The 15,282-nt window shown below is 40.5% G+C and overlaps 1 protein-coding gene across 1 annotated transcript in view; it reads right to left on the bottom strand.

Moving 5' to 3' along the window:
- LOC128362413 (cadherin-2-like) overlaps positions 1–15,282 on the bottom strand; it is a 120,475-nt gene that overhangs the window by 27,991 nt on the left and 77,202 nt on the right. Inside the window, exons 11-13 of the mRNA XM_053323154.1 lie at positions 10,921–11,063; positions 5,783–6,016; positions 3,442–3,675 (exon numbers count right to left, since the gene is read on the bottom strand). Of these exons, the coding sequence (XP_053179129.1) occupies positions 3,442–3,675; positions 5,783–6,016; positions 10,921–11,063 (611 nt within the window). The remainder of the gene's footprint in view (positions 1–3,441; positions 3,676–5,782; positions 6,017–10,920; positions 11,064–15,282) is intronic.

Here is a 15,282-nt window from a genome sequence, read left to right as displayed (position 1 = left end):
GCTGCTGGCTGCTAGCAGCTCCTCTCAGCCTTTCAGTGAGACAACAGACAACAGACAACACATCGTGTCTATTTCAAATAACAAGACGGCTGCTTGTGCCAGACTCCACGATTGGCCTCGTTCCGATGTGTCCGATGTGCCTCCAAACATGATCGTGTGATTTTATTCAGCCGTAGTATTGTGAAATAAATTCATGTATATTAACAATGAAACTGTGATTTTTTCCTCAGATTTTATTGCATTCCCAACAAGTAGTTGAAAAGCCTTCCAGAAGAAAGTTCCCAATCTGATGCACTTTAGATTAAATGTCTGATACAGTAAATCCCACCAGAGTAAAAGCCATTACTTGTTCATAACCATTCATCATGGTCTCAGCTGAGCACTCAGTCAGAGAGTTTCTTTGTTTGTCCACTCCTGGTGATATAGTATTATTACTATTATGAGGAAGTGGCTCATAAGGGCTCGTATGCACAGTGTCCAAAATACATGAAGTGCTACTTGTTAATAAGCACATCATTCATGAGAAACTGCAACTGGTTTTGACACTCACACTTTGGGGGATTAGAGGCTGGGATCTCTGCCATGGTGAACCTATGCTTTACTAAACAAGCTCTGTTCACTGTGACTGATGTTACTGTAGCTGCTGGCTGCCACCAATGGGAGAAAGTTTATTTGTCTTTAAATTCTGATAATAGAGTAAAAATAATACCTTGACTTCCTCTTCAAGGCTGGGTTAGTGCAAAAATAAAATGCTGCTCGGCACTTTTTGCACTTTGGTAGTACAGTAGTGATACACACGATGATCAACCAGTTTAGAGCCCGACTATATCGGTTAGCCGATATTATCAGCTGATATTGACCTATCACAGATATATCGGTATCTGAGAATATGTTGTCCGATATATATATATTTTTAAAGTTATATAAGCAACATTTGATGTATTTTTGATGCTTTTTTCTTTATTCAAGTTTTATATATGCATGTTATTTTGTCCTGTGTGTATAGTTTACTGTTTCAGTGTTTCAGTGTTTATAGTTAAACATTAAAATATCACAGCCTCCATTGCATATCCTTGTCGCAAGTGTATCATTGCCAAAAAAAAGTGTGTTCATGTATATATTCTGTACATATAACATTATTTTATCCCTGATATTGGTATCGGCCCCTAAAATCCAGTATGGGTCAGGCTCCATGGCCCATAGAGTAAAGTAGGCTGGCCCCAGTATTTCCTGTGTGTCACATTATAGTGATTTGATTAAACATGACTTTGCTGAGGAATATGTATCATGTGAGCACAATATAAAGTAAATCACTAAATGTTTCAGAAGAAACAGTTTTCTGGCAACATCACTAGAAAAAAATAATATATAAGGTAACACGTGAACAGCCAGATTGTCAAGATGATCTAAACCACTTTATTTGTGGATTAAACCAAAGAGCACCAAGAACACATCTGAGATGTTGCTATTAATCTGTGGATGTAACTGTGGTGAGCTGAAGCAGGACGTGGGTCTACAAACAGAGAGATTGGGTAATAATGTGATCATTCATTTTAGTTATTCTCTTATTTGTTGCCATGCTGGTGTAGCAAATTATAATTCAAAATGATTAATAATGTCTTGCCATGAAATTTCAAACCCTCATAACTTGACTCCACATGGTCTGAGCTTTTCCAAATTTCAGATGTTTGTTCAGTGTCCTGGTCTGAACACATGTACAGTCTCATATTTAGTGACAGTCATAGCGCCACCTACTGGCAACAGGAAGTCACTTGCGTCATTCTTTCAATAATTACTCCCATAATCTTAAGTATTTACACCTGAAATTGACTCAGCTAAGACATAACACCAGTTATCAAAATCTTTTTTATGACTTCTTCCTGTTGGGCGTGGCTGTGCGGACAATTTCGATGCTTCGCCATGAAGCAGGAAGTCCTTATAACTCCTACAGACATTGTCCCATCTACCCCAAATTGATCATGCATGTAGAGGGTCCCGCCCTGAACACATCAATGCATCAATACTGCTTCATATACACAGCGCCACCTACTGGACACAGGAAGTCAGTCTCATATGACAAACATTATCCGATTTATATGAAATTTACAGGATGTGTTCTCCACATCATACACTACAACATGACTTATGATTAGTGGCTGTTTTCTATCTCCACATAGTGAACACAGGAAGTGATATTTCACCACTTCATGCAACGTCAAGTAAAAGCCTACTTATGAAAACGTCTACGTACGCGCGTAGAGGACGAGGGCCCGTTCATCGCTGCTAGCAGCTTTAATTCTACTTATTCCATGATAGATAATTGATTATCACCATAATGTAAACATAACATCAGTGTAACACTTTCTCACATTAAGTAAACATTCTCATACCAACATTTGTGTTTATGAAAGGAGAACAGGAGAGAGACCATGTCAGTCTCTATATCAAACCTGGTCCAATTTACTCATCTCAGGGTCAAAGGTGACTCTGACCAGATGATGTTCTGAGCAGTACTGATGCTGTGTCCGCTACACTGGACCTACTTTCATTCCACAAAATCTCAGTTATTACATTGGTCATTATATTGGTTCATGTTTTAGGCATTTATTGGACAAAAACAGTGGAGACATACAGGAAATGAGTGGACAGAGAGAGATGGGGAGCAACATGCAATAAACCAGAGATGCTGCGGTTCAGATGGGCGCCGTAACTCCAATGTTATCCTAGCTGATGGGCGAGAGCTTCCAAATGATGCTACTTTTTCTCTACAGGGCTGAAACATAAATGTAGGACCTTAGTTCAAATGTATCCCTTACCAATTAGAAATAACCAAATGGCCAATGAATAGAGCCAAAGTGAAAGTGGGAGCTTTTTGGTGACCCTGAAGGTGTGGGACTCCCAGTTGCCCACTCTGCCCAATTGGTAAAACCAGCCTCGGGGGTTGGGATTAGGGTTCGCAATACTGATGTTAGAGATGTTTCTATTGTTCTGTTGTTATTCTTTCAGTGGAATCTTTTTACCAGCTGTGTTTCAGGTTTAGCGAGCAGGCTTTCATACAGCTTTCCACAACAGCTGTAGATTTAATATGATTTGACTCCTTACAGCAACAGAATGTTAAAAGCTTTATATCTCATCTTTGTTTTCATGTGCAGTCGTTTCTTTCTTTCATAAGATGTAAAGTCATGGTAGAAAATACTGTTACAAAACACTATAATCATGTTTTCATACTTTCAAACAATTTAAAATGCTTCACGACTGTTGAAATCGTTGTTTTGTTATGTTTGAATGCCTCCTTTCTATTCCAGTATCAGTCAGTGTCAGCATTATGCAGCTCTATCCTACAAATGGCCTCTACAACAATCTACTTCCTGCTTGTGTGTGTGTGTGTGTGTGTGTGTGTGTGTGTGTGTGTGTGTGTGTGTGCGTGTGTGTGAAGCTCACCAAGCAGTATGATGATACAGATGAGGATGGCGATGATAGCTCCGGTGCCCAGTCCAGCGGCGATGATTCGCTCCATGTCCACACAGTCTCCATGGTGATCACACTGGCAGACCTTGACCCGCAGGTAGGACGTGTTGGACATGGGAAGGTTGCCAGAGTCTGTGATCATGATGGGAACCTCGTAGATTCCGCTTGCCAGGGAGCCAATCCGCAGACGAAGCTGGGCGTACTCGCCTGAGAGTGCCAAAGAATGGAGATGGAAGGGGTAGATAGACGGAGAAATTGAAAGATACAGACTTCATCCTGCTTTCACCCTCCCTCTCAATTAAACTGGGAGCTTCCCTGTATGGCTAGAGTCTGTTAATGATGGCCACTGGAGCAGCTGGGGCTCCACTGCTTTGCCAAAAAAACATTTCAGTAGTAATGCTGATTGAGAATAGAGTTCTATGGATAAAAATACCAACTAAAATACCAACATTATTTACCCAAACCTTACGTTAAGCCTAAACCCACAAAAATCTATTTGTTCCTATGAGGTAAACAGCTCAAACTATTGAAGTGAAATGTAGAGTAAAATGTCTTTATAGCTCCCACCACAAAATGCAATTTTTCCCCAGACAATTGATTCAACAGAGTCAAACAGGCCTAGATTGACCATGTTGTGTAGTTCTAATCTAAAAAGAAGAAATTGGGTAATTTCTCTTTCTTGTATAGTGTTCCAAATGGAAACAAACAAATGCTGGAAGTAATAGAGAAAACAGTTTGCTGTGTAAACTAAAGTATACTTGGAACTAAATCAAACTTGTACACAAAAATAGAACAAGTCACATTGGCTTCAGTCGCTAGTTGGCCCAGTTGATGTTCTCACACCATCGCCTGTAGTTTCTCTGGTTTATCACACTCTTAGCACTTCTTCCCACTCATTATTTCTAAGGTGAATCAATTTAACCGCAGTCTAGTCTAATGGACGTAGACGATGTGCTGTCTATGATTCGAAAGCGCCTGTCAAGCTCAGGTCACAGTCTGTATTCAACAGACCAGCAGACATTATTACACCCTTCCACTTTATTGTTTTGGCTGGTATACTACATTACATTCAGAGCAAGTCTTTTGTAACAGGTATGAGTCGAGTCTCAAGTCATTGAGCTTAGAGATTCATTCTTGACCTTGAGAAGACATATCTGCGGTAAATGAACTCAAGGTGCGTTTGCTAGCTTTTCCAGAGTTTTTGACCATTGGCCTTTCTCAGTGAGTGTGAGAATCATTGTGTGATTTAAGTACATCACTTGTTGAAGAGGAAAAGAAAGTCAGGTGCGGCTGTCCAGGCTCTCCAGATACAAGGAGTGAATGATGACAACCCATGTTGACTTCAGACTAAACTGGACTACCAAGGCCATCCCAATACAAACCCTTAGGTGGCTGGACTATCGGGACATCTAAGTGAGTAGGGGTGTAGTCTCCTGGTCGATTAGTTGGTCAGTATGTTCTCCAATCAAATCTCCCAATAGTCTGGCATTGGTTGAATAACTCACCCAACTTAATGGAGATTGCTAGATCTAACTGTACTCAATGTTTACTGAGCATTTACTAGATGTTTATTGGATGAGTGTTTTCCCTGTAATCAAACAGGCCTGGTGTATGTTTTTAATGCCAAAAAATATATGTTCAAATGCCAAAAATAAAGCCAAACATCCATTCATTTGGAAACAAGAGAACAGCATTTGGGAGTGTCTGTGCACCGCTGCTCTGAAATGTGAGTCAACCTCTGTGCTGTTGCCTGGGAGAACCAATGTTGCCTGGGAAACATTAGGGCAGTGCCTAATGTGTGTGCGTGGCGAGTGAGTGGTTGAGTGAGAGAGTGAGCAGCAGAAAGTGATTGACAACTTACTGCTAAGTAAGTTGTCAATCTGGCAGTAAATGTACAGTAGAGACTACAGTGTGTCAGTCATTACATGCTGCAGCTTCACAAGACCAAGAGAGGCCTCGTCTGTTGTTTCCTGAAGAACATAAGCTGGAGATTTTAAACAGAGAAATAGAGATTGGAGAAGTGTGTGGCTGTTGAGTTCACATCCAACAAATTCTTATTTTTACTCTGTGACTAATTGATTAGTTGAAGATTATGTAGACTTTCAGTCATCTAAGATTTTCCTTGACTGAATGAAAAGTGAACACTGGACCAAAACCATTCACAGCTTCCACTGGAAACAGATCAAAGATCATGAACTGACAAAACCTTTTCATGCTGAAGTCAAACTACTGTTTCAACGGTCAATAAAGACCAAGCTTCCTATCAAGGAGGCCTTTGATATTTCAAGGCACAGGCATGGTATGTCATACTGACCACTGAGGCGACTGAGGGTCCAGTTGCGGCGTACGTCTAATGGACGATTGGCCAGTTCGAAGGCAAAGGGTCCAGCGTTGGGGTTCATGTCAGGGTCGCTGGCTGTGATGTTGATGGCGTTGGGGTCTGGCCTCTCGCACATTTCCACCTCAGGAGGGAAGACGTGTGGTGCATTGTCGTTTATGTCCTGCAGGGTCATCTGAAGAGTGCCTGTCCCGCTGGCAGGTGGGATACCTGGACACACAGAATGAAAATATGTTCAATATGACTCTTTCACACCAACACCTTCTGCTTGTTTCCCCTTGGCTTGTGGTGGAAAATGCTTCTCTCTGAAAAAAGTAACATTCTAAAAATATAGGTAAATGCTGTTCAGTACACAACATAGTGAACCACATAATTGTCCTGAGGATTGTGGTAGAAAAACGGTAATGGGGTTAATATAACCAGCAGGGTTTATTCCCAAGAGTTGACAACAGGCTCAATTAACTACTCTTACACGAAGAAAAATATGTGCAAAGTTAATATTTGGCCTGAGAGAGGCACGAAAGCTCATTGAGTTCCCACAATGGTGAGGTTTCTCCATCTGAGGAAGATGATCATACTCAGGACATTTCATGGCAATCTGCTCATTAGGTTTTAATGTTTCTTATGTCCAAATGGAGCACTTTGGCCTAATGGTGATTCTGGAGAAAAAGTCAGACCATCAAAAATATTAGTATTCATCCTCTGGAAAACTGACCAGTAGTTAAAATAAAAAAAAGTTATGAAAGCAAACTTTTTTGACCTCACTGTGGCACTATGTAATAGATCAGGTGCAAAAGCATTCAAGGATAAAGCTGATGAAACACTACATTCTTACAGTCGACAAATCCCAGAGCAGACTCAAATCAACACTGACTTGTTCTACTAACAAGTATTGTGTGTATCAAAGCCTGATCATTCCTGTGTTGTTGAGCTCTGTTGTTGCCCAAAACACACCAATGAGTCACACTATTGCACTGGATGACATGTTCCTTCATTATCATCAAGTACAGACTGTATAAAAATATGGATGTAGTCACCGTGACATCACTCATTAGTTTGTGGACTGCCGTTTTGAAGCCTCCAGTTTGGTGATTTTACTGTTGGCATTTTTGATTTTTGGAGCCAGAAGTGACCATATTTGGCTAATTGATTGCTAATGAAAAACAGGCTTAAAATGCTCAAAACCAAATGTACTTACTGGAAAAACGGAACAGCCGACTGCTCTAAGAACAACTAAAGGCTGAAGAACACTTCTTCAGGCGACCAAAATGTTAATTAATTTTAATGGACTGAAAAAAACACTGTAGAACAACTACACCTGCAGTCTGAATCTGGGTTTATGCCATGTAACGTTACATAATCAACTTTGTTGCCCTGGTAACGCCCTAATGCATTCCCTGCTTTATTCTATTTATTACTCTAAATAGGACCATAACTTACAAAAAGAACATTATGATGTATTGAAGAAGACTTGAAACTACTAATTGAGACTATGAACTCAAGTGAGAGTTAGGCTCATTTTCTCTTGGACAATTTAATACAATTGGACTTCATTTTGAAACCAGTCGCATCGCTCCCTGCTGGCTATTAGAAAGAATGTAGGTTTAAGGCTCTTTCACATTGGCTTAATTTTTCAGACTGGGAGCTACCTGCTTGCCATGAACACACATTCCACACACACTGTGCTGCTGCCAGAAATACTCACTAGAGAACCAAATGTGGATTACTTTGCATCTAATAAAAAGCCTCTAACAAATGCACTATTTCCTCCTGTTTGAGTAACGTTTTCTAAAAACTACAGTGACCGTCTTTTTTTTTTTTGTAAATTACTGAGCCCTTTTAAAAAATAGAACTATATATTTGTGAAGTGTTTTTTGAGAATGTGCTCCTTCAATAAGAACAAATGGGCTTGGGGCTGAGAGCCACAGACAGAGCGGTGAAGTCAGAAAATATTAAGAGCCAGACCGACACTGACACAATGTAGAATAGCACCGGTCTTAGCTTTAAAAAAATAATGAATGCAGGCTTGCTGGTTGCTACTGTGAAGTACGCACAACCTTAAAGCTCTGCATGTTATTATTAACAATGACAAGGCCACTACATCAGTTATCTAGAATGAATGCATGCCCTCTGGCAAATCAAAAACATTCTTGGTCGACACAGTATAAAGTACAGTATGCAGTATACAGTAATATTGGGTGACTGGAGAGCATATGGTGAAAGCTAAAAAACAGCAGACATGTAACCTCTTGCATGAGCTTGCGTTTGAATCAGAGAGCTCCTTGCAGTGTGTGTGTGTGGGTTGGGAAAAGGGCAGGGAAAATGCTAAGACAGTTAGCAGGAAGCTGGGAGCACAGCAGGGTCTCTGTATGGAGAAGGGGTGCAGGCCAGAGTGGCACAGTGGACGGGTTTTTGGATGGAGCCGCTGCTGAATGACATTCCTCTTAGACAATTTTCCACTTTGAACAGAGAATCCTCTTTTCTGTGGCCATAAAGGACAGTTGTGATCAGAACAAGAGGGAGACTCTGGGAATGATGCACCAAATAAGCAGGAAAACATCTCCATTAAAAATGAATGGGAGCACTGTGTCCAAAACACGGTCTCATCCTATAAACCTGCCTTAAGAGATCTTGTCCCTGATCAGGAAATAAAGTATTAAAATGTAATTAAAGGTGGACAGTACACACTGTTGTCTTATAGAAGGATGTCTTCCTTTTCCCATTATGTGGAAGAAGAACTTGACTTCAGGCTGGAGGCATGCAGGATGTATTAAACATGGAAGTACCACCACTGCAAAAAAGCCTAAATAAAAGAAACCATATATATTTAATCCATCTAAAAGACAATGCTGTGTTTAGTGTTATTTATTTGCTATTATTAATAATGTGGCATCCTAGTGTAAATTAGTGTGGTATTATATTATTGTTAAGACTATTTTAATAATAACTGGAATTAAAATTCAGGCCAATTCAAAGTCCAGTCCAGTTGATGTGTCTTTGGGCAAAATACTAAACTAAAATAGCTCCTGATGGCTGTACCAACGGTATGTGAATGTGTCTCCCTCTTGAGCAGGTTGGCACGGTGCATAGTATCTCCTGTCATCAGTGTGTGAATGTGTGTGAATGGGGGAATGTGACATGTCGTGTGGTCAAAAAGATGAGAAAAGTGCGACATGAATACAGACCATTCACAATTTACCTTTAAAGTTTGTGTCAAGTCAATTTAGCCATTTTCTTCATAAATGTATTTCTCATTAGCATAAACCCACCCCTGCTGTTGTAACGGTATAAATACATTCAGCACACACTACTACTACTACAGTCTACAGTTAGCCAGTTAGCTGAGTTAGCCGCTGAGCTAGCGACAGAAAGCTCTCAGACTTAGCGTACATGTTTCTGGTAGAGGTGGTGACTTTGATTGACAGGTGACACTTGGTAGGGGGCGGGGTTTCAGCAGACTCAGCGGGCACTCCCACAGCGTTTGGGAGCAGAGAAAGAGGCTGATTTTTACACAACTTTGAAGCCTAATTTCATATATTTGATGATTTTTTTAATCATTCAAATTTGGCAGGGTGGTTAACAACACACTTTTCTGTGGTATGTCAAACTCAGAACACATATTTATTCTTACTTTAAATGGACTTTAAATGTAATAAAGAGAAATAAACACCACTCAACAGTAATACATTGGCTTGTATGGATAAAACATGAGGGCTTAATGGACATCCAGCACTGTGAAATATGTCATTATAGTGTCAAATATAAGACCTCTATTATATTAAAGACATTTTTAAATCCAACTGAAATAACAAAGCTTGCTTTTTTCTTGGGTAAGTATCTGAAATGCTCATTTACTCTCCTAAACTGAGTGTTGGGCTGAATGTATTTGATTAAAGACAGCGTCCATGTTTGTAGATAAGAAGTGGAAGTAAGCTTGAAATCTCATGTGGGTTGTTGTTTGAAACCTGAGGCTCTTTAGTGTTGGGTCTCATGGAGCTGTCTGGCTATAAGTCGCCGTCACTGTTAGCCAATTATAGAACGGTGACGTAAATGTGTTACATTCTGACTGGGAGCTCAGGATATGCAACTTACTGAGCAGATATGTTACCATGTAGCAGGAAAATGTTATTGCATTCCAGGTGAAAGGTTAAATAGGAATTGTTAAACCCTCCTGATGTCCTCGGGTCAATTTTGATGCTGGACAACAGCTTAAAAATGAGGTACAGTTTCATTTAAATGAGGCTTATTGACCATCATTTCCAAAAAAATGTGTAAAGCAGGGGTGTCATATATGCAGCCCTTTCTTTCCATCTCTCCTTCCTGCCTTCCATCTGTCCTTGCTGCCTTTCTTTCTTACTTCAATCTGTCCTTCTTCGCTTTCTTCCACCTTTCCTTCCTGTCTTCTTTTCCTTCCTTCCTCTCTTTCTTCCTTCAATCTGTCCTTCCTCCCTTCCTTCCTTCCTTCCATCTTTCCTTCCCTCCATCTTTTTAATGGTCTGGCCCACATGAAATCAAATTGGGCTGTGTATGTTCCTTCATCATAATAATTTGGAATGAAGTTGGATAAAAAGGTATATATAATTTAAACCTTTTTGTTTTATGAACAGATAAACTAAAACAGGGTCAATTTTAACCCTGTGTTAGTTTCTCCGTAGCCAACATTCATTTCCCAGCAGTCTTTACACAGCATTCAAGGTCATTTCACTACTTTTTTAGCAATTTTTCCACTAAATATACTTTCATTTTTATTTTAAAACATGCTTACTGCTGCTTATCATGCTGTTTATTATTCAGCTTATATTGGCCCAATAATAATTATAATATGTCTAATATCATGTGTTTGTTCATGTTGATGTGAAATAGCTTTAATATGGTAAACTGTCTTTTTTATGTAGACGTGTAATTTAACTCCAGCTTGCTTTAAAGTACGTTTTCCTGACGCTGCAGATTCCCTGCAGAAGCTGGACACTGACTCCAGCATGAAAAGCAGCAATACTGCAATTCTTGCAAAGAGCAGTGAGTGAACACAGTGAACACAATCCACCTCTGTATATATATGTATGGGGGGGGGATGGGGGTTACTGCAGGACACCAGTACAGCCGCCGTGTCTCACCATTATCAGAGGCCATAAAGGTAACGTTGTAGAGGTTGTTCTTGACGTAAGGAGACTCTCGGTCAAGGATGGCTATGGTGGAAATCCGACCGTTAACCGGGTCAATCTCCAGCCAGTTGGCAGGGTCGTACATCTTGGCGTACCTGGATTTAGTCAGAGAGAGAGAGAGAGAGGGAGAGAGAGAGCATGAGAAACCACCACCACAGAGAGCCTTCTTTATCTGCCTCTCTGGCTGCAGCCCAAACAGCTACTGGGGGAGCTGATATACGGAGGCTGCAGTGCTCTCACGAGGCAGCCACAACTCATTCATTTACATTTCTCCTCACTACAAATCACTCTTCTGTTACCGCCTTTGACAATTATATAAAACATATACATTTGTCACAGAAAATCTGTTTTCTTAAAAAAATCTGTCGCATTTATTTTCTAGACTTTTTAGAAAAAATACCCATAAACCAAGTGAAGCTGTGCAAATCACTGTGACTTGCTGTGTATTTTTCACAGATGTCGGTAGCAGCAGAAATATTCCATGTATAAAATATGGAACATGGCTGAGAAATAATGGGAATAAATAGGGAAGTAGCACAGCTTCTAACAGAGGAGAGCAGGGCTTCAATAAAGGAACCACAAACCACCCACCAAAAAGGAATATTGTCATTTTGTTTTTTTTTAATTGGTGAGATAAAGAGTAAAAAAGGAACGGTTATGAATAAATGCAGGAGCGACAGCAACAACAGGACACAAAGCGAGAAAAAAATAAAAAAATAAAAATCACAAACCAAAAAGCTCTCCGTGGCCCGCTCTGTACTACACAATACACTCGCTTAATGTCTCTGTGCGTGTGTGCGCTCGCATGTTTTTGTGAACACAGTGTGCGTCCACCATTGGCTGTTGCTAGGTTACAAAGATTTCGGCACTACATTTAGAAACAAATAGTGGGATGTAAAAAAGAAAGAAAGATGGGGACAAAAAAGCAGCAGTCCTGCAGGCTTTCTTGCACTCTGGTCTGGTTGTTGTTGTTGTTGTTGGTTCACTGCTGCAGGATGTGGAAAGATACATTTTCTGCAGCCGGTTTATCTGCTTTTATCTCACAACGGGGCTGCGACAGAAAACCACACGCTGACCTCGCTAATTGAGAAGGCAAATGCTCAACCTATTGCCCCAATGAAATCACTTAATTCATTAATGAATGAATGAATTAAGTCACTGAAGGAAAACACTAATCATAAATTCTGCTTCTTTGGAGAGTGGGAAAGCAAAAACACTTTATTTCTAGACAAAAACAGCACAGTCAAAAAGTATTAAGTGTAAATACAGTGTGAGGTTAAAGTCCTGACTATCAGCTTTAAAAAGGGAACTCTACTGATTGTAAACACCAGCGTGTTTCCAGAAGAAAAAGTAGCACAAAGGTTTTTGTGTCTCCAGAGAGAGCGATGTGAAATTTGATGAACTCTCTCAAGTGATGTCAGTGTCTGTTGGGACTGAAGACGACGAGGCTTGGAGTTAGAAAGAAGTGAGGTTAGCAGATCTCTGCAGCAGCTCCAGCTTACATGAGCTGCTACTATCATACCACACACAGACCTGTACAGCCCAGTGGATCATGTCAGGACTCCCTAAAAACACAGTGTTTGACCCAGGGGTGAGGCCTGGTGTACTGCGTCACTATGTGCCTGCTGTGTGTTCTAGTAGTCATGGCTCATCTTGCATCCTGAGCCTGGCCAAAGAGCAGACGCTGCCTTTTACCAGCTTACAAGGCTGCTGTGAGATTTACAATCATTGACCAAAAACAATCAAAACAAATTCATTTTTTCAAAACCATGACGTGTATTAATGTGCAGTGTTAAAGCTGACATATGGAGCGATAGTAACGTCATTGCATACTAACAGAGCTTAACATTGGGAGTTCATGTCACTTCAGCTTGAAGCATCTTCTATTATGTTTATTGGCTAAAATGTTTAATTTTAGGCTACATTGGACAAAAATGGACATGGGTGATATTTCTAAACCTATATTACTGCCAACAAGAATCCCAGTAAGACACTGATCTTAGGCTATGTACAGTATGTACTGCAGACAACCTGTCCTATAAAACCTAAACAAGACTTTTTGTATACGTTTGTATTTTCAGTGGTTAATTACCCATAAAAATGTAATGTTCAATATAAATCTATGTTATATTTACAAACTGATGTAAGCAGAGGTGGACAAAATAAAATGTTGGATGCAATAACACACTTGAGGTTGTTCCTCGTTCTATATCCACAGATCTACAGTATCTATATTACAAAACAGAATAACTCAGTGGTGAGTTTAAACTGTGAGTTTATTTAACAATGAATGACAAAGATGTAGTGATGAATATCAGGTGATATCATTCCAGGGGAGTTGTGGCCCAGTGTGAACTCTGCTGTTCAGGGTGTGAGGGTGGGGGTGGGGGAGTCTCTGTGGAGTCAAACTAAAATAACTAATGGCGCCTTTCCACTACACAGTTCCAGCACTACTCGACTCGGTACGGTTCCAGGAACCTTTTCCATTACAAAAAGGTACCTACTCAGCGTGGGCGGGGTCGTGACTTCATTTTATACGCGACACAAACACATAAACAATGGAGGACATGGAGGTGATGGTGTACTTGCTGCTGTATGGGGCTTTCTGTCACACACAAAGCAACAAAATTGAGACGTATGGCTGTAACACTGTTGCCGGTATTTAAAAATGGCGGGTTGGATTCTTGTGTGGGACGGCTCATGACTCTTTGAGCGAAAACTCTTCGACCAAACAGTGGCTATTGACGTCACATTTTAGTATCGGCTTGGCTCAGTTGGAACCTCAGTAGAGCAGGTACTAAAAAAGTACCAGGTACCAGGTACTATCCCTAGTGGAAACACAAAAAAAACAACGAGTCGAGCTGATTCGAGTCGAGTCATGCTGGAACTGTGTAGTGGAAAAGCGCCATAACTAAACAAAGACAAAGTAAATACTGTGAATACTTGGGCAGAACAGACAATCTGACAGGGAGGAAATGAAAAAGGGCTGTATAGAATGGGGACACTAATGAGGATGATGAGGATGATGAGGAAGAGGGTGGGGAAACTCAGGTGAGGAGAATTTTGCAGGGTGGAGGGTGTCAGGGTCTGCAATGATAGAAGAGTTAAACAAGGAGACAAAGACAAACAGTGCTGAGCAGATGAGCCTGCTACAGCTGTTTTACATTTTAACCCTCCTGTTGTCCTCGAGTCAAGGAAGGAAGGGAGGAAGAAGGAAGGATGGAAGGAAGGAAGGAGGGAAGGAAAGAAAGAAAAAAGGGAGGAAAGAGAGGAAGGAAAGAAAGAGAGAAGGAGGGAGGGAGGAAGGACAGATGAAAGGAAGGAAGGAAGGAAGGAAGGAAGGAAGGAAGGAAAGAAAGAAGGAACAGTCAAAACAGACGGGTCAATTTGACCCGGGAGGACGACAGGAAGGTTAAATATATAATATATCCTATCTGGGAGTATTACAAACCACTCTGCAGTGTGTTCATTGACCTTTAAATGCATTCATCTGTAACTCTAACTGGACTTCCTGGATTGTATTTCATTGTCAAACTGGTACCTCAAACAACACACCTACCCTAGCTAACACTTAGCACGACACTGTAGAAACACAGCAATCCTAAACATACTGTGTTGAGTGTTTAGGACTGCTGCTGTGAGTGACACTGTTAAAATTTCACACCACCATTAATATCAATGAGCTACTGATGATTTTCACTCACATACTGTGTGAATAAGAACAATAGCACCCTTTGTTATAGTGAAATTTGCTCTGAGTCATCCTCCCTCTCCTTACTCTTCACAGGATGTGTGTGTGTGTGTGTGTGTGTGTGTGTGTGTGTGTGTGTGTGTGTGTGTGTGTGTGTGTGTGTGAAAGGTGCTGTTATAACAGAAGTGTAGCTACTTTAGGACAGTGTGTAAATGTGTAGGAAGTGTGTAGTTGAGTGAATGGCAGGAAAGTGACAGTGACTTTGGGCATGACAGAGGGAAAGGTTAGCAGTAAGTTGTCAGTCTGGCAGTAAATGTAGAGTAGAGGCTACAGTGTGTCACTTAATAAATGCTGCAGCTTGTCACAGAGCAAGAAAAGTCTTATCTGTTGTTTCCCCAAATGCTGGAGAATGACAAGGGTCCTCTATGTTGGTAAAAATGGGTTAGCCGAACCTGACTTGGCTCACTTAAAGACCATGTAAAGTGAATTCAGACATTTTCTTCTAAACACATTAAATAGGTCATAAATGTATTTCTAAAAAAGGTGTAAAAAGCATTTCAACCATTTAGATTTGAATTGTGGAGCTAGGCTTCACAAACTGTGTTTCAACATTTCTGTGTTCA

Source organism: Scomber japonicus, chromosome 7 (assembly GCF_027409825.1).
Source record: "Scomber japonicus isolate fScoJap1 chromosome 7, fScoJap1.pri, whole genome shotgun sequence".
In the NCBI taxonomy this organism is placed as follows: domain Eukaryota; kingdom Metazoa; phylum Chordata; class Actinopteri; order Scombriformes; family Scombridae; genus Scomber; species Scomber japonicus.
This window is presented reverse-complemented; position numbering and strand designations above follow the sequence as displayed.